General features: G+C 33.5%; 1 protein-coding gene across 12 annotated transcripts in view; it reads right to left on the minus strand.

Annotated features, from left to right (window-relative positions):
- Positions 1 to 19,907, minus strand: part of LOC149801425 (tropomyosin-like) — a 60,997-nt gene that overhangs the window by 10,393 nt on the left and 30,697 nt on the right. For 4 of the 12 annotated variants that reach the window (XM_089955544.1, XM_089955537.1, XM_089955535.1 and 1 more), the window contains 3 exons: positions 14,594 to 14,711; positions 11,052 to 11,122; positions 6,011 to 6,086 (listed from right to left, as the gene is read on the minus strand). In XM_089955544.1, coding sequence (XP_089811670.1) covers positions 6,011 to 6,086; positions 11,052 to 11,122; positions 14,594 to 14,711 — 265 coding nt within the window. Of the gene's footprint in view, positions 1 to 5,870; positions 5,947 to 6,010; positions 6,087 to 7,804; positions 7,881 to 9,582; positions 9,654 to 11,051; positions 11,123 to 13,299; positions 13,418 to 14,593; positions 14,712 to 15,587; positions 15,706 to 16,143; positions 16,262 to 19,907 lie in introns of all 12 variants that reach the window. The other 8 variants (XM_089955546.1, XM_089955542.1, XM_089955545.1 and 5 more) reach the window with 6 other exon arrangements.

Here is a 19,907-nt window from a genome sequence, read left to right on the forward strand (position 1 = left end):
ATCTAGCACTGGGGCATCATGCCGCTGACATGTAGCATGATGTCCAACCCAGGCACATTATCCTGACACCAGGCTGACCAGTCCTAGCACAAAGCTCTTAATGGTGAGCACCAAGCAAGGCAGCTAGTAGTACCATTTTTGCTAGTCTTTGGCATGACTTGGCCAGGGATCGAAACCCACAACCTCCCACATCCGAGGCGGACACTCTAACCACTAGGGCACCTGAGCGGTAGGAACAAAATGTAAAAAAAAGCAAGAAAGCAATCAGAAGTGCCTGCACAGTATCAATCTCTAAAAATAATCACATTTCACGTTCGGGTTACTCCATAATAAATTTTAAAAATTCATAATACACATGTATTCAAAAGACTTGTTTATTTTCAATGATACTTTCTGAGAATGTGAAAAATGTCAAATCTTTTAAAATAAATATTTGAAACTGCATGACTTTTGAGGACAATACCCTAATGTGTACAAGTATTGGATACCACAATAATAACAATAAAAATAATAATAATAACAATAATAAACCTTTATTTGATGTGGGCACATAAGCAAGTTAAATAACAGAAATAATCTGCTTTTAAGTCCACCAAATCATGGTAACTGACTACTGATTTAGGCTTTCTTTAAATTTCAGTCAAAAATGTACTTGTTTCAAATAAATATGCCAGTATGGTTAAATCTGTCTGCTCATAAAATGGGATATTTACATTAATTTTATGAGAATATTTGTCAAAAATCAGCCAGTTACCCATTCATTGTATTTGACTCTAGAAAGAAAAAAATAGACCCTCAAAAGTCATGGTTTTGGTAATCAAATGAAGTGATTTTTCTCCAAAACAATTAAGCTGAAATGTAAATGAAGATAAATGTCTGATTAATTTTTAAACTATTTCATACATTAGGCATCAGTCTTGTACTGTCAACAGCATGTATAAACAGAGAGAGCATTTATCTTCCAAATGGGAGCTGCCAATAGAAATTCTGCTTGTGCACTTAATTACGTAAACATGGGTATACAAGGTGGCTTTAAAAAAAAAGAACAAAACATTAATTCTGCTGTCAACAGTATAAACCATGGTATAAATACTTATTCTCCAAGAAGATAATGTAATAGCTTTTGATATGTGAAAATATCAAAGCTTTTGATGATATGTGAAAATATCAAGGTAGTAAATGTTAATAAAACAAGTTAGTAAATAAGATGCAAAATGCAATTATTTTGAAAGCTATAATTTTTTTTGTGGGGTAAAAGGTCATCTTTTACTTTCTTTAATGAAAAGGATGCAGTGGATTCATTTTCAATTGTGCTATAACAATTTGTATTATTATTTCTTAGTTTATATATGCAGCTTTTAAAATGAAACAAATTCATCTACCTGTGGAACAATTGGAATCTATAAGCACACCCAAAATAGAGCCACTCATTCCCATACAAATCCATTTTCTGCATAAAAATGGCAAACCACAGTAATAAATGAATCCACTGTAGTAACTGAAACTATTGTCTATACTTGCTTTCAACTGATTCCAACTGAATACAGTGCCAACAGATCTGCAGTTGCATACTGCACAGGCAGGCAGATCTGATTAGTATGAAGTATGCTAGGAGAAATCAGTAATGCAAAAAACTTTACTCTGATTTGCGGACACATTATGCTGCAGCAGATCAGGATCTGTGTAGTTTGCAAGCAAATTCATCACAGAAGTAAATATACGATATTACATTCTCAACTGTCCTATCAACAGTTTCTTCAAAGCTCTTCGTTTATCATTTACAGTTTAAATTTTTCTCTGCCTTATTTATGTAACCATGTATGAAAAAATCTGAGTACAAAAGTTTTGTCTCACTTACAAAGGTGTCTTGAAGGTATATAAACACAGAACATGCATCATAACATGCAAATCTAGAGCTTTATTCTTTCAGTTATATTTTTATCATTAGTTCTCTATCCTAGCCAATTTGTGTTTTAAAATGACCATCACTATTGATGCAAAATGTTAGGTAATCTTTTTCTGTCTTCCATGCCAAATATCAAATTTACTTCGTATGTCAACAAGATGAAACCTGCATGAAGGACAGCCCTACTATAAAATGTATTGCCTCATTAAATATGGTATTGATAAAATAATATTAATTATGGTCATTACTTGTAAATGTCTATAATTTCCAAGTTTTAATGTCATCCATTATGATATTAGATAATTTTCATTGTATGCACACAAAACATTCCCCTGCACATTTGTCATACTTTCCGGTTTTACTGTTAATTTTTCTTGCTATCCTACAAAGTTCAACAGCTGAGTCGAAGGTTTTGTAGTACAGCACAAAAGTAAAATCAAGGTCCAAATTCAAGTGAAATCAAAATTATACAAGACCCTTCATAAAACTGAAAGAATATTTTGATCAAGTTATGAGAAATAGAAAATGTAGTTTTCAGTGACAAAAAGATTCCTTGCATCATTTGATAATCATAATTTACTCTAGATTATTTTTCAAGAAGGGGAAAAACAGGCAGAACTGTTACATGACAGTTTCATTGTTGAAGAATTTCATTAAGAACTGCTGTCAGTGAGCATATCAATGCAGAGTTCCTGTTGCAGATTAAATTCACAGCATAACTATTTGGTGTCATAAATTATGAAATATAGTGGATTAAATTTTAAAAAATTAAATCTCGTATTTCTTCTCGTATATCAAGCATCTAGTGTTTAGCCATATAAAATGTGATCTGTTGGTAGATGTTTGTTCTATTTACATTTTGAAATCTTTGAGATGTATAGAACAGATGTGTTGTTACAAGATCCACTGACAGATCAGGGTACTGTATTGAACATAATACATGCAGAGCGAGGTTAAAAAATTATTTGGGTAATGTTATATAATAAGTGAACACCAATGGTGTCACAAGTAACTCTGTCACATTAATGTACACAGTACAGGAAGTGGACTCCATTTTTACAAGATGGGAGTTTTCCACTTTTGAGGTGTACTGCCTCTCATATTGTGATTGTGCTGAATGAAAAAAGTTTATTACTTTTTGATTTAGTGTATAAAGCTAAGTGGCACACAGACATCAGCCACAGAGTGGAGCTGCAGTGGCTCATTGGTTTTTGTGCTAGACTTGTGATTGTGTGTTTTGAAATTTTAACAAAGCATTACAATTTTTCAGTCATATCGCTACAATATCTGCAGTGTGACAGTTTAAAGTGATGTCTAGCACTGGGCCATCATGCCGCATCATGTCCCACCCAGTCACATTGTCCCAACACCATGCTGATCATTCCTAACACTAACTTTTAATGCTGAGCGCGAAGCAAGGCAGATGCTCGTATCATTTTTATTAAGTTTTTGATATGACTTGGTCTGGGTTTGAACCTGTGACCTCCCCAGACTGGTGACTGAAAGGTTGTGGGATTGAATCTCACCCAGATCAGCCCAGGTTGGCTACATTAGTGTATTGCTGGGTAAGGCACTTTGCTACACCAGCCTCAGCACTAAACAATGTGTTGCACATTAAAACACCAAACCAAACCCAAACCACAAGGTCAAGAGATATGCACTCAGAAATGAACATGCTGTTGGCAAGTTTTTCACCCAAGAGAGTGGTGTTTATTTATTAAGGCAACTGATGGTATTTTGATGAATATAGTGTACTGATATTTGTTTTATTTACATGTCAAAGGCTTAATTGTAAACCCTGATCACTGTGATGGCAGCTTTGTGTGTATGCCTTTTGCAATTAAGCATGCATTATACACCTGTAGATAAAGTAACTGTCATTTTTCTAACAAGCTCAGAATAACAACTGTTTTTCAGGATAGCAACGTTAAACAATCTACATATTACATACAAGAGATGTAGGCACTGAACTAATGGGGAAACACTGGAGGAAATAAAACGAGGGAAGAAAAAAAAGAAAACTGAATAAATGGTTATTTAGTAAGGGTGAAAACAAAGGGAGGGGAACACAAAGGAAAATTCAATTGTCAATCATCTTCATTTCTGTTACATAAAGAATTTTTTTTATGCCTTTTGCTTCCTTTTCTCACAGACTAGTCACATTCTGATGACTATTCATGTTATTATTGTTGTTTATAATTTTCCAAACATCTGAAATTTAAAATTATTGATCTTGAACATCTTTTTGTAGCCACATAAATTAAAACTGAATCACAAATTTCAACATGAGGATTAATTATGAGACCACAGATATTTTTTTAAAAAATGTTTATTTCTTCAGCTTGTGAGGTTATTATTTATGTATGTTTTAAATTCATATTAATTTGAGTAGTCTATCCACATTTAATAACAAATTATTTATTCACCATGCTAATGGGTTACTGCAAAATACACAAGGCAGATTTATATGAAAGGAATCATGGAGAATTTTTAAATGAATGAATATCTACAGGATCTGACATGTATTTGGTTATTTTGCACAATTTAATCAAACAATCCAGTAGCTTTAAATCTGGGATAAATATCTACCAAAATGTCAAAATTTCTCATGACAGCACAAAATAAGTTTACATCTGTAAAATTTATTGTAATCCTTGGTAGCGTGCAAAATTTTTTTTTATTAAAATTTGGCAAGAAAACTATATTCATGAAAATAATTCGTGCAAAAAATGTTGACTTTATTGCATATGTGAACATTCTGTGATGCTTAAATATAATGTTTTACATTACTTCCAAAAGATGATAACTACAGTTCAACTTTTAAGTGCAAGGTACTTTGGCCAAAACAACACAAGTGACTGCTTACTTGTGCTACAAATCTGTAAATAAAAGTCTTGATTTAACTAAGCTAGATTTCATTAAAATCTGCCATGTGCTATTTAGTAAGTCACTTAATAACAACAACATGCAGAGAGAATACAGGGAAATTCATTGTTGAATTTGATATGTTCACATATCTTTCACTAAAAGCACATGTATGAGCACCAGTCTGATTCATGCCCATGTTTGAATGGCAGATGAATCAGGATATTGGCATAGTTGAGGTTAGATTCTTCATATACACAATGCATTGTATTCTTGCGCCTGTTGCTGATAATACAAACAGGCTCTTTGTGGTGGCAAGATACATTTCCTGGAAACCTGAAAAAAGTGCACATAAACAAATGTAAATACATGATTACTAGCTTGTGAAATGACTGAATACATTACTTCATTAAAGCAGAACAGTACAGTCTAGTTTCTTTTGTCCAGATTTCACTTGTCCAAGTATAGCACCACCCAGAAAGTGATGGCTAATCCACCAGACAAAATGACCAATATTTTGAGCAAGAGAAATCAGTGAAGCAGGAATGAAGGTCATCGTTACTACCTTTAGTTAGTGACAAGTAGAGCCATCCACATCGAAAAAAGCTTGCATGACTTGAAAGACAACTATGCTAGCAAAAATGATAATGGAGATGTAATATCCATGTCCAATAAAATGGGTCAAGTTTACATATTTTTAAATCTCAAATTTGGTAACAATTTTAGTGGACTTCTTTTTGTAATTGGACTAATGACACTAGACTGCAGAAGAGTAGATTAAAGGTCACAAAAATTATGCACAGGCTGCAGAACATTATTTCATTACAATCGTTTCACGTAACACCAAAAAACTTTCAGTGAAAGTAACCAGATCAGCAAAAAGCGCAAGAATTGAACACTATTGACATCGAGCATAACATCCGTTGGGGCATCATCCATCACTTAGAAGATATAGAGCAATGACATGTTCTTTTTGGCCGTTAAAAATATGCATTGTACAAGCACTTTCGACTTGTAATGGGCATGCCAAATTGAAGTAGACCATTTGAGCAAGCGACTGATCTCATGTTCAAGACCATGCTATGTGGTTTGGTGGTACCTCGTGCTCACTGATTTCTAGAGATTTCATGTTTGCGCCCACAACCTTCAACTCCTCTTCCAATTCAAGGATTTTTCTGAAAGACAAATGCTGATGTTAAAACTTGACACAAAATTGCAAGTCCCTGATAGCTGGCTTACCTGATCGACCTTTGTCTGCAGACTTTTACAATTTGCACCAACTATGTGAAGTTCTTCATTTAGCTCGATAATTTTGCTGGAATAGTACAAGAAACGTTGTTACTGAGCATGTCAGTTGCAGAACAGAATCAACTGCATTATGCATGTTTGTTTAGTGGTCGATGTAACAACACAACATGCAGCAACATTTGAGGCAGTCGTACATTTTCCAAATGTATCAAACACAACAGTCAAATTGCTATCAATACATTAACTGGTTCAGTACAAAACATCTTTATCACACTATGCCATGAACTGCAATCCAGACGATGCATAATCTGCTTTCACATGCTCAAAGCACCACCAATTTCTAATGTCTTCTGGCATTTAGTATTGGTTTGTTTTCACCTCTCGATAAGTGTCTCATTGGCCCTTCTGCAATGAAATTGTACTGAAACAGTAATGTTTACAGCAAATTAACCAATCAAAACATGCCAACAGCAGTGATTATCATTTTCATGCTGTATCTAGACTTGCTGTTGTCTTATAGATCATACTCACTGTAATGCATCATCAGTGAATAATACAATTCAATGATTGGTGATGTACAACCACCATGCCAACCACCCACAAATCTTCTAAACGTTGAACTTCACAAGGTGCAAGCATCAAACATGATGAAATTATAAAAAGGGGAGGGGCAAATGCAAACACTGGGATGAGGGACTTGCAAATTTTATGAAAACAAATGACAAATATGCTTAGCTTTCAAACCATTAACTTCTAAGCATGCTATAATTTATCAAGTAATCAAGAACATGCACTATCCATGGCAAATCACTCCAAAATCAAACAAACTAGCTTCATGAAACCAGACTGACTGGACCATATTGTGTTTATAACTACATTACCTGTGATATAATTATATATAGCATGGACCAAGACCTGAAATGTTTAGTCCCATTTGGGAGTCTCGGTCTACCATACCGCATAAATCTGATTATATCCACACAGTTTGTTTGGAATTTAATTAAAACCAACAAAATGAATCATGCTTTGCTGGCTCATTATACAATGGCACTGATCCAAATATGTGTATCAGTTATTGTTTAAAAATTTCTGCAGCAGAATGAATATGTATTGTTCTTGATTACTCAAATGTGTGAAGTAGTAAACTGGTCAGATATACAAACCATGACCAGACCACAAACTTTTGAAACCTGAGCATATCTGTCCCTCATTTACATTTGCCATACTTGAAATGCTATCAAGGGAGGAGATCTCTGCATGATAATAAAACTGTTTCAGAATGTTTTTGGTTGATTAATTTTGAAAGCTTTAGCTTGGTACATATTATTTTATATAGTTCATCCTATGCTGATGTAACTAAATCTTACAGGCAAGTGCTTAGAAAATATCCCCCAAATACCATGATACAAATGTGTACAAAGCTTTATGAAAATATAGCAAAGTTTTTGTTTCTGGTGATATTAACTGTGCAAGACTGGAGAGGACAAACACGATTAATAATAAAAATATCACACTCCATTTTTACAGGGTGTAACATCTGTTTAGGATATAAATGCCAATTTCAGAGGAACAACAGAAGATTTTTAACAATTACAAAAAAAAAATGTGACCCTCCCCACATCATTTACTGAGGTATAATTATCACACTAAGAGTCAAGCAGAAGTGTTTCAAATATGGCAAACAAGTAAAAGATTATATTAATTACATTAGTAGTAATTTATCAAGATTATATATATAAGATTATTACTTATCTGAATTAGTAATATACTACAATGATAACTTACCCGTTCTTCTTTTATTTCTAATGACTTAAGCGTGTTAGTAACTTGAACCAAATCAGCTTCCATTCCTTTGCTTTTTCTGAAAAATTGGGCAACACAAAAACAAAAAATAAAATTCCAGCATGCAGCAAACCAGGCAAATTCCAAGTGGTTAACATGTCCATAATGCGATCAACCCACATTAACAACATCTTCCTAGAATGATAATGTAAATTAAACTAATATCTATGATGTAAGAACACCAATACAGCCTGTATAGTTTTCTTATTATTTCAAACTGTTTATTCCTTACAAAACTGGATGCTTCTTAAAGATCCAATGTAAACAATTCCATTTCTTTTACATGTACAGTTTATTTATTCTGAAGTGTCCATCACTTCAGAGCTTATTTCTTTAGCACAGAACAATCACGGACAGGGAACTTGCACCCATTGTTTAAATGAAGTTTTCAAATAGGAATATTAACATCCTGAATTACTTGAGGTTTCATAAACTACATGTCTAAAATATTACAATACTTTATTTTATTTTTTTTTAATATTATTTTTACACAATTACCGACTAGGACAATGACATGGCCTTTATAAAATACACTGCAAGAAATGTACCAGTAATAGATATGTAAAACTGAAATCAATAAATTTCATTGGAAAAGATGCAGATTCATCAAGCATTACGAGAATCAAAACATCTTTTATATAATGAACATCTAAATTTTGAAATGCCAATCAGAAGCACAGTTATTTCCCTAAATCTCACTCCACCCATGATACTATACTTTTGAATAGAAAATGTGCCTAAATTTGCTATTATTCCTATTGATATGCTTTTATTTTTCAAATACATGTATCATGCACATACAGCATGACCCCACTATAGCACGCTCCATTATGACACGAATTCGGATATAATGTGGTTGTGGTGTGGCTCCCGAAATTTCATATACATGTAAAAGTTATTATCATTTTGGGATAGATCGCATTTGAATAATACAAGATGATCGTGGCATGGCTCCTGCAATTTTATATGTATTTTTCTCATACAAGAAAAAGTTTTTTCTTCTTAAAAGTAGGAAAATAACATGTAAAAAGTTTATTCTGGGATAGCGTAGGGCTTCGCCAATCTTCCAATATACACTGTTGGGTTCTATGGCTTCCAACAACCGTATTATAGTGGAGTCACACTGTAGTTTTTAAAGTTGAAGATTTCTTAAAAAGCTAGTAAATAAATATAAAATACATCTTTGAAAATATGCTTTGGTTTCCATGGGAATTTTTAATAATTACTGTGATATCATCTATTTTATTAAGTATAAACTTTTGTGGTTATGCAAGTATTTGTTTCCATTTGTACTTAAATTCATGGATTATGGAATTGTCCGACTGTTTTCACATTAATTAGTGTTCAGTGGAGTTTTAAACTGGTGGTCTGAAACAACCCTGAAATCCATGAAAATTGGTACCTCTCCCAATAGTATATTTCCAATATTATACATTTTGTTCAACAGCAAATCTTTAATTTTTTTGTGAATGATCATTTGTAATATGCTGTCCTGTTATGCTGATATGTCTTTAAAATTTTCTTTTTTTATTTAAACAGAGTATTTACCTACTCACTATACCACGAAGTATATACTGGATTAGCAGCTGCTTAAGCTCAGCATAATTTAAATATTTTTTCCAGCATTTGTTTATATTACTATAGCATCTTATTTCACGTACAAAGTTCATTACAGACAGAAAGAATGAATGAAATTAAATAGGTTTGGTGCCAATATATACCTCTCTGCTTGTTCTGCTCTTTCTTCTGCCTTTTCTAATTCATTCTCGACAATTATCAATTTACGGGCAACCTGCATGCAACAAACAGAAATTAAAGATGCCATGATGCACATGCATAGGTTTCTGCAGCATCTGCCTAAAGTCTTATCCACAGCTTGTGTCACAGTCTGGAGTTGCCAATTAGGCACTTCTTTATAAGGCATGTAGAGCACCACGCACACCACACACATTGAAAACATATGGAAAAAAACCCAAATGTGTTAGCTTACTGTTTGGTCTTGTCTTACGGGACAGAAAATGAAAAAAGATGGAACTGGCAAGAATGTAAACTCTGTAAAATGTCCTCATGGTTTCATATGCAGGGTCCATAATGACTAAGAAATGTTTCAATAATCCAATAGTTCAAAAGGTAATGTATTTTATAAAAGGTTAAGAAAACTGAAAACAATACATGGAATGTCTTTTCAGCAACATTTATATTAAAATTTAAAAATATATTTAAATGGTTTCTAACATATGTATTGTGTCTATCCATTACTTTTCAAAACTTGCAATTAAATAATCTGTAATTAAATTCACACTCTTACACTGCTACAGATTGCAAACATAATTTCACAGAATGGTGCAAGATGGTCGCTCTGTTATGGAGAAGATTAAGGCAACTGGACTATGACACAATGTTGTATGAAAACTCTGAACATCCAATACATGCACTCTGTACGCAATTACAGTCAAGTACATTCAATCTAGCCCATTTCTGCCACAATTTAAAAATACTTCAAATCTTTGGGTAGCAAATTAATATACGAACTCCCAAGACACGTTTATTTTTATGTGCCCGATTTCTTAATGGATTAAGGTACAATGCAATGAATGAAACAAGTAAACATACTATGTTCAAAGTTTTCAAATGAAATACATCTTGAACCAGCCCATGTCAACTCTCACATAAATGATAAATATGAAATCCAAGAACATGCCTGAATTTCATAACCCTGTAAAAATAAACAAACTTTTCATAGAATTGACAATGGCTTGCATGACAAATAAAATGTAGAATTTATTACAATCAATCTGATCAGGTATTTGTGAAAAGACTATACTAATCAAATTTCTGTATGACTTTTAAAATATTCATAATACAATCAATGCTAAATAACAGCATTTTCAACATTTAGAAAATGCCCATTCATTACAGCTGCCATTTTACAATAGCTACAGCCGATTACAATCTTTATGTGATAAATGATATTACATGCACATGTATAATAAATTTCGCGTGGAATGGATGTAATTTTCTATTTGACTGAGAAGTTATATTTATATATTAATCAATGCCAAATGAACATTTGATTTGGAATATTTAAATCATCGAAATGTATTATTTCAAAATAGAAGCAAAATGAAGGGCATTCACTAACCTTTATCTGGCAGGAAATCACCATGCCAAGAAAGAACCTGTTACTTACGCTTCAGCGGCCGCTAAACGAGTCTCAGCACGCTCAAGGTCAACTTCAGTGATAGCAAGCTTACGGGCAGCCTGATAGAGAAGGAATTTGCTCGTCCATTACTGTTCTGTTTCGAGGTTAGTACTCGGAACATGCCAAACAAGGTACAAATGGACAATCATGCCTTCTCATATCGTGCAAATTGGGTGTCAAAATATGATGAAATAAAATACTTTTCATATATGGCTGCATTTTGATTTAGAATGAATTTCCAAGATTATCACTTTAAGCATGCATTAAAAAACTGATGTTTAATTTCTGCAAGATTTTGAAATACAGTCCATATTGCTTAAGATAATTTTTTTTTTAAAAAATGTTTTAGAATTTGCATTTGAATGATAAATTTTTATTTGAAATTTCACAAAAAATATTTAATCTTACCAGGAAAGGAGTTATGTGCATTAAATTCCAGTGTATGAACCATTTTCTCAAAACATTTTTTGTCAAGAAAATGTTAGAAATCATGCCATGCTCGCTATCACTAAAACACTCCATCTCAGAAATGTGAGACATGCTAAGTTACAAAATATATTCATAATATAACTGGTCAAAACCTTACTAGTCAAGTACATCCAGTAATATTATTCAGGTGTCAAATTTTTCAATTAATCTAATTATGTATTTTTACTAGGTTACAACAAGTCACTCTGACAAAAACTTTTCTTCACAAAAAGAGTTATCATATTTGCTTGAATGAATTAATGTCCTTTTATTTATAGCTGGATAAAATTTACTTCCTTAGAATTACATTTGTAAACTTGTATTGCTACATGTAAATTTCAACTAAATCTATTGTATGTACTCGCGTTTAAGTGATCCAACTGCAAACAACATACACACAGATTTGCTATGCCATAATGCACAAGCAGAAATGGATCTATGCAGTTTATTAGGAGTAATCAGTACAACAAACAAGACAGACCCTGAACTGCTTGTATGTTATGTGATGGCAGATCAGGGTCTATGCTATTTGCAGTTGGACCCATCCCATATATCAGTATATATGGTAGTTAAACATGCAGGCTTTGCTATGGCAAAAATAAATTTGGATATTTAATTGAAAGATAAATAGGTGTTGAAATTTCAACTTGTGGAAAAATCAGAGTGACTTGTAAGTGATCATGATGCAAATAAAACAAAAGGCAATTAAGAACAAAATGAACTTACGATCAAACTAAATGCAACAAGTTAGCAACCATCAAGAATGGGAGGAAAACTGAATCTGTACAAACTGACATGAAGTCAAATTTTAGGCTTCCTTACTGGAGCCTAATTAACTTTAAATTGCTAAATCTAACATGATTTATTTATCTCATTACAATATTCCATGGCAGCTCAGTTGGAAAACAAAAATATTCACCCAACCCCCCAAGTTCCACATAAAATGCAACTGTTCTTGTTTATTCTAGATTATGCAGCCTGAATTATGGAAACAAGTGCACAGTATACTATTTAATATTTCTTGCTGGTTGCCAAACTGATGTATCAGCACAGTTATTAACATAATGCAATGCTGTTAAAAGTAGGACCCACTTTTCATGCACCTGAAATCATAAACATTACTATTAATTGTGATGCTGTTGGCAAATATTGCAGAGGTTACATTATGTAAAAAAATAAGAAAAACTTTATTTATCAAGAGATTTTATATAAACAGGAACAGTCCAGGTCATTTTTAGGAAGTAATGCATCTCAAGTTAAACAACTAAATAGGATGTCATTTGTTTTCTAGTATTTAAAAAAATCTTTTCTTCGTGCAACCATCATAGAAGATATACCAGATTCTGTTAATATGTAATGGATCAAATATAAAGCTAACAATTATGATACACGGTATAATATCGGGAAGATTACCAATTTTTGTGTTGCTTGTGGGAACTGGCCTTTGCAGTTAAAAATACAACTTTTGCCGACATGAAAGTACATCATTTAACCAGAAACAAACTACTGGTCTGAATCAATAAGAAGCTTGACGGGATTTCATTAAGGTTTTATTCAACCCAAAGGTTGTGATTAAAAGTAGGCAGAAGTGATGCATTAAACGATAAAGATATCAGCACGATTAGATTAACATACACTGATTTGTCATTTTTCATTTTAAATCTGCTTAGTTAAGATGTATTATCTATTTGATTAGCATAGCAGGGTATATTGTACATTTTTTAAGGTTGTTTGCCATTGCTGACCATGTCATCATCATGCATGTCACCTCGTCGTATTTGCGATCAGCATCCTCAGCAATCCATTTGTACTCCTCAAGCTGTCGTTCCAGAAAGTCTATTCTTTCTTCATCATTCTGGCTGCGAGTTTCCAACACTTTCCTTCCTCTAGATGCACAAACATGACAACAAAACGGTCAATACACACCTCATTCATGTCCAGAAAACAAAACAGACCAAGCATTCTTTTCTGAACAGCTTAAGTTCTGTTAGTAAATCACTCAGGAGTAAATGATGGGGAAAAACAAAAATAAAAAGCTTCTTTTCATCACCAAGCTACAACAAAAATTTGTCTCAGACATGGAAATAAAAAAAGTAAAATACATGCCAGAAACTGCTTCTCTTATGGAGAATATAGAAGTCTTCCAATGCATGTTTTTTGGGCAGCTATAAAAAATTCTCAATTTGTGAAAAGTCCTTGGGTACATTTGAGAATCTTTTACATAAAAATTCACAAAAATGATGTATTGTTTGCAAACTGTTTCATGAAAGCAATCATTTGGAGTAAACAAATCCAGATCAACTTACTTGCAGACAGCTTTTTGTGCATTTGAATAAAGCTGCGCCTGCTCATTAGAAGTTTATTCGGAAAGAAACATTAAGTACCTGCATAGAGCAAAGACTAAATGGAACCTACTGAAAATAGTAAAATAATTTTGGAGTACATTCATGAAACATCGTATTTAGTGACTTGAATGAATAAATGGGGGTGTATAGTGTCTGGTTAAAGAGTAACTTCTATCTGATGCAGTGGGCCTTTGCACAAATTGGCAGCTGTCTACACAATGCCATGTTGACATGAAAACTACATGAAACATGTGGCAAACATTTGTCCAAACAAATTTATGCTCAAAATACAGGTCTTTATGAAGGTTTCATTTCTTCCATTTTGGTCCAATTATAAATAAATAAATATAATGTATTTGTGGCTTTCCACGACTTGGTTTTTCCATAGTAAAAAGACCATGGTGGTTTCAAAAAATGAATCACATCAGTGACACACAACAGCTGCCCAAGACAGCTGCTGAAAAGTCAAGCTTCTTTTGCAAGGGATAGGCTTGGAGTAATATTAAAGTCAGAATAAAAGTTGTAGAGAATGGTTGCAAGCAGAGTTGAAGTGTCAAGTTCAATATGGAATAGGGGATTGATTTGGTGTTGTTTTCTGAAGGATATTGAGAACTTTCCATGAAGGACTAGACTTTCATAGAGACCGTTTACAAGTACAGGACCAAAAGGAAGTAGGAAGATTCCATTACAACATGCTTTGTGAGGCCGTGCATTCACCTCATCGTATTTACGATCGGCATCTTCTGCAATATATTTGGCCTCTTTGAGCTGTTTCTCCAGTTGGTCTATCCTTTCATCATCAGCAAGGCTCCTGCTCTCAAGCACCTTGCGTCCTCTGCAGGAACAAAGAATGTTTGTTTACCAGATTCATGAATATTATGAAAATTAATTTTTCTATGGACCTTTTCCAAAATAGCAAAGAGTTATATGACAAATGTACCCATAATGATGTGAAACTGTGGTTCTTTTCATACCACAGTGATACTGGCCATCATTTATGGGGCAAACTTTAAATCTTTTGTCTTAAGGAAAAGGTCTCCTAGATGCCACAAGCTTTGTGGAAATGGATCCTTGAGAAAGGTCATATTCCCAACTACTCCTCAATGTCGATTCCAAGATACCCATGATGGTAAGTGTTGATGTAAACCCTGAATAAAGAGGAAAGCAGTTATTGAATATTCATATCAAAATGTTGTCAGCAAATAAAACCAATGCTGCAGGTTTACACCATTAATATATATTATAAACTAATCTGGAACTTAACATATTGTCGATAACAAGCCACTGTGTTCAACAAAGCTTGCTATAAAAAAACTGAAGCTGAGTGCCAAATACAATAACATCGTTTTTCCCAGGATATCGGCACTTAAAAGCCCTAATTTTATCTGCATAGCACTCCAAGTTCCAAGCATATATTCAGTCATTTTTAGGAATCGGGGACACTTTGGATGATGGTAAAGAGCTCCCAGCAATCAGAGTAGAATAGAAATTCAAGTTCTTGGATTAATACTCTAATGGCATGGTAAAGTGTTTTTGTTTTTTTTAATTTGCAAAATATTAAATGCTTGAAACCTGGAAAATGGGTAAAATTTTGATAAATCCAGTGTAACCTGCAACATTAAATATTCTCAGTCCAAGAGTTTTTCCAAGCTGGTTAGAGGCTGAAAAATAAGAAGAAAGTTTCAGTTAAATGTGAAATACCATGCCCTACCTCTTCATATTTTGCTTCAGCTTCATTTGCAATTTGTTCAGTTTGTTTTAACATTGCTTCTAATTGGTCTATCCTTCCATCATCAAGGTATGTCTTGTTTTCTAATACCCTCCTTGCCCTGTGAAAGTGAAAATCATACACATGAAGTCTGGATTGATTTGATATGGCTGGGTTGATTGTACATGGCAAAAGTACTGCATCCCTCAGGTTTGAGCATAACCACCAATTTTTCTGCCTCGAGTGATTCACTATAATGATAAATTATTTTTTCTGTGGAAAGGAATAAAATATATTGAAAACTGTTGACATGGGGTGGGTGGGTTTGAGGTGTCTTTCCAGAGCATACAAAAATGTATTGTAGTTGTGTGCATGACCATAAGATGATGCCTCAATACATGCATCAGCAAATAATGATTTTCTAAAAACTGTGCATTTAATTATTGTAATTTAATTTCTTGCAAGTGTTAATCAACCAGGCTCAAAATTCAGTGGTTTGCCACTCCTGTTGCCATATCAACTGACAGCAAGCCGTGAACCTTTCCCCACACTGACATACCTCGTCATAACGGGTTTCTAGCTCAGTGGCTCGATGCTGTGCTTCCTTTAAGGCTAGCTCTAATTCGTTCACTCGATCTTCCTCCAAGTTGGTCCGATTCTCCAACATCTTCCGTGCTCTATATGCCATTGGGGTGAAATGGATTCATACATCATATTTGTCAAGTTAAAAATTTGTGATTATCATATGCTGTGAATGCATTTTTATTAGCCGAGTACTAATTTTCTATGATTTCTTTCTTGCCACAAAACAAAAATTCCAAATACCCTGTGAAAATTGTTACTCCTACAAATACGATTTGGGGGGGGGATACTAGTACGTGAAAATCTCCCAGTGATGACTCGTTCAGTTAGTCAAGTACTTAAAAATGTATTCACCCAGAGTAAATTCTTACTTGGCCAGATATTTACTATGGAAATATTAATGACGATCTCAATGACCAAAATTTGACTGTGAGAGAGATCATTTCAAGTTATTATTTGATCATTTCTAAAATTAGATACAAAAAAAGTACAAACCATGACAAGTCTGCCCTCTTTATGGTAAGCACTTAGTATTAAAAAGTGAAAGTGAATGTTTGTATGAGCTTTAACACATTGAAAACTTCAAGCAGAAAGTATGGACTTTCAATGAACAAAGTTGGCAATATTTTCAACAGAACACCCATTTCATGTAAACAAAGCAATGGTAAACTGTTGATCAGTAGTCACCCGTTTGATCGAACAAGTGATTGGAAAATTCACTCAACTGCCTCAAATTTTTAATAGCCATTTGGTGTTGGGTCAGTGAATTTTCAACACATGCATGTATTTATATAAATGAATTCATGTATATATAAAAAATGTAATCTCTGCAAAACCATAAAAAAATAGTACCTTAGAAAACAGATTCATTCACAGCATATATACTTCAAATTTTCTTGGGGAAAAAATGCACCTTACAAACTACATTTAGATATTTTCCAGTGTTCAATCCATTTTAAAGAATAGTAGCAAAGCCTTTTCATATTGATAGTAGTGCATGCATATGTGTATTAGTACAGAGATAAGCAAATATTAATTTTTCATCCATCACCCCAACGGCTGGCCTACATGTATATTGAGAATTCTATTAGACCAAATTTCCTCTGACTTGGAAATCACTGATTATTATGCTATTAGTACATATTTCCAAGAGCAAGCATGATACACACAAATAATTTGAAGAGAAATACAAAATATCCACGGCAAAGGAAACTCGGTCTAATTTACTCCATAGCTGTAACTTCAGCAGTGGCAATAGATGGGAAAACACCCTTTTTAGTAACTAACTAGTAAAGACTGAAATGGAGTCAAATCTAAAACAATGAATGCTTGAAATAAAAGATTTATATCAATATGTGTACTTTGTTACAGATTGTACAAGATTATTTATACATAACAGAATATATACAACGTAGTCTCTATTTAAAGATGTACTTGTTTATAAAGGGTGGTCACTGTAGCACTTTTGTCCTATCTGTCTGAAGTTTTGAGTCACCAAAAGCTATGGTTGTTTTGTTGGGCTTTTTCTTCTTCTGCATGTACACAAATATGTTTCAAACAGGCTTGGGAATCAAATCTACTACGAAACATTTTACCTGATCAGGCATGTGACTATAATGTGTGCTTTGTTAAAAATGCTATCCAGTTACATTATGCAGTTCAAGGAAGTATTGTCAAAATAAAAAAAATAAAACTAACATAAAGAAATAAATCATAAATATTTGAAATTAATGACCTTTTGTGTAATAATGAAGTCAGTAATGATTAATTTTACATGCATAGGTACTGTTCACATAATGATCACCTTTTCAATGAAGCACACTGATTAAAACTAAAGAAATTTCCAAGTTTAAAAGCAGGACTCTAAAATAAAATTTTAAAGAAATACTTACAATTATCTAGGGTGTTTCCCATATATAGCCAACAATTAAACTATTTATAAGCATGCATACATTGTATCATTCAATTTCATAGCTTGCTGCAGTTGAATAAAGTAAAATGTAAATTTTAAGTTTGAAGCCAGCATATAACTTGAATAACTGTGTACCATTAAATTGTACCCTCTGGTCTTAAACACTGTTAGGTGTCTTGTTTTTAAGCTTTATTTAGTTGAGGGCATTTCGTTTCAAAGATTCAAGAAAACGTTATTTCTGTCATCAATATTAACAATAACGAAATTGTCACGTTGCTAAAATTTTACTTTAAGCAAAATGTTCTTTTATTCCAAACTAAAGAGTTGAGGTTGGAAGCTACAATTCTCTGGTACAATTTTGTGAACATACATTGTATGACAACCAACCAGTCACCCCACCATCCCCACACAATTACCCCTTAGAGGTACATTTTTGTAACTTGTCAAATGTATATACTTGCTATAAGTCCCACTGCAAACAACACAGACCCTGATCTGCCATCACATAAGGTGCTAGCACATTTTTTCTACTGAGTACTCCTTTAAAAAGGCACAGACCTAGATCTGCAAGTGCATTATGCAATGGTAGATCTGGGTCTGTGCAGTTTACAGTTAGCCTTTTAGTGGAGTACTTACAGTAAATTAGCTTTGAGAGTTGACTTGTGCACTTTTGCAGCACAAATATGACACCACAATTCAGCATTTGACTTTGGTTGAATAATGGTGCATAATAATACAATGTTTAATTTGCAAACATGTTGCTTAAAATGTTACATAGATACAGTTTTTCTTTTAAATCTAACAATGATACATGGTTTCATTTCTTTTTACTCCTAGGCAAGATACACAGTTTCATTTCTTTCAAGTCCATTTGCAACATCAGGGTTATGAAGTGGAGGAATCACCTTGCCAGGTAACCAACAGGTCCCTTCAAGGCAGACAAATTTTCTATCAAATGGGGGGCATTTTTCGTTCAATCAACATATATAATTACTTTCTCTTTGTCTTCAAATATGACCAAGAATATTGTTTTCAAGCTATTTCTAAGTTAGGGGTAGGATGAAGAAAAAAATAATCCCAGCTGCTGCCCCTCCAAACTAACGGTTACCATATTTGAACTTTCAAAAAAAAAAGATGACACTGTAGAGTGGGTGTATCTGTCTCAGTCTAGAGATTTAAGAAATGAAATGGAATACATGTCCAGGAAAAAGAGGACATGCAGCAACCATATTCCCAATCCAATCTTAAAATCAAATAGTCAGCCTCTTAGTTGTACTGACAACACCCTGCCTTTTACCAGTATAGTTATTTATATTTATATGTTATCCCCATGTTTTACATTAAACGGTAGGGATAGTGTGACCCTGCCTATCAGTGTGTTTGTCATGTGTAATGCCATGGAACTGCTCCTATACATTTTATACTATGCAATACTTTTACATATTTGTAATTCAGTATCAAATGTGTAGTGATTTCAGGAATTGTGTTTTGTTATCCTACTCATAACTTTTTAAGACAGAGACTTGAACTTTATATGATCGAGGAAGAATCGGAGTTTATAAAATTTTCACCTCCCTGTGATCAGAACTGTGTGTGTGGGTGTGTGTGCTTAGTGTTAAAGAAGAAAAGCAACTAATATAACGGATATACAACAGTAGGTTCTTTTTGTATAGATCACAGCAAGAATATTTTTTCAAGCTCTTTATGTGTGGGCTGGACATTTTTCCATATTAACTCCTAGGCCCCTCATCCCCTACCCAAAAATGTAATTTTTTGGACCCTTATATTTAATTTCCAAATTCTAACAGAAAACACTTTAAATAACTGCT

The sequence above is a fragment of the Sinohyriopsis cumingii genome, chromosome 4 (genome assembly GCF_028554795.1).
Source record: "Sinohyriopsis cumingii isolate HCF-2022 chromosome 4, ASM2855479v2, whole genome shotgun sequence".
In the NCBI taxonomy this organism is placed as follows: domain Eukaryota; kingdom Metazoa; phylum Mollusca; class Bivalvia; order Unionida; family Unionidae; genus Sinohyriopsis; species Sinohyriopsis cumingii.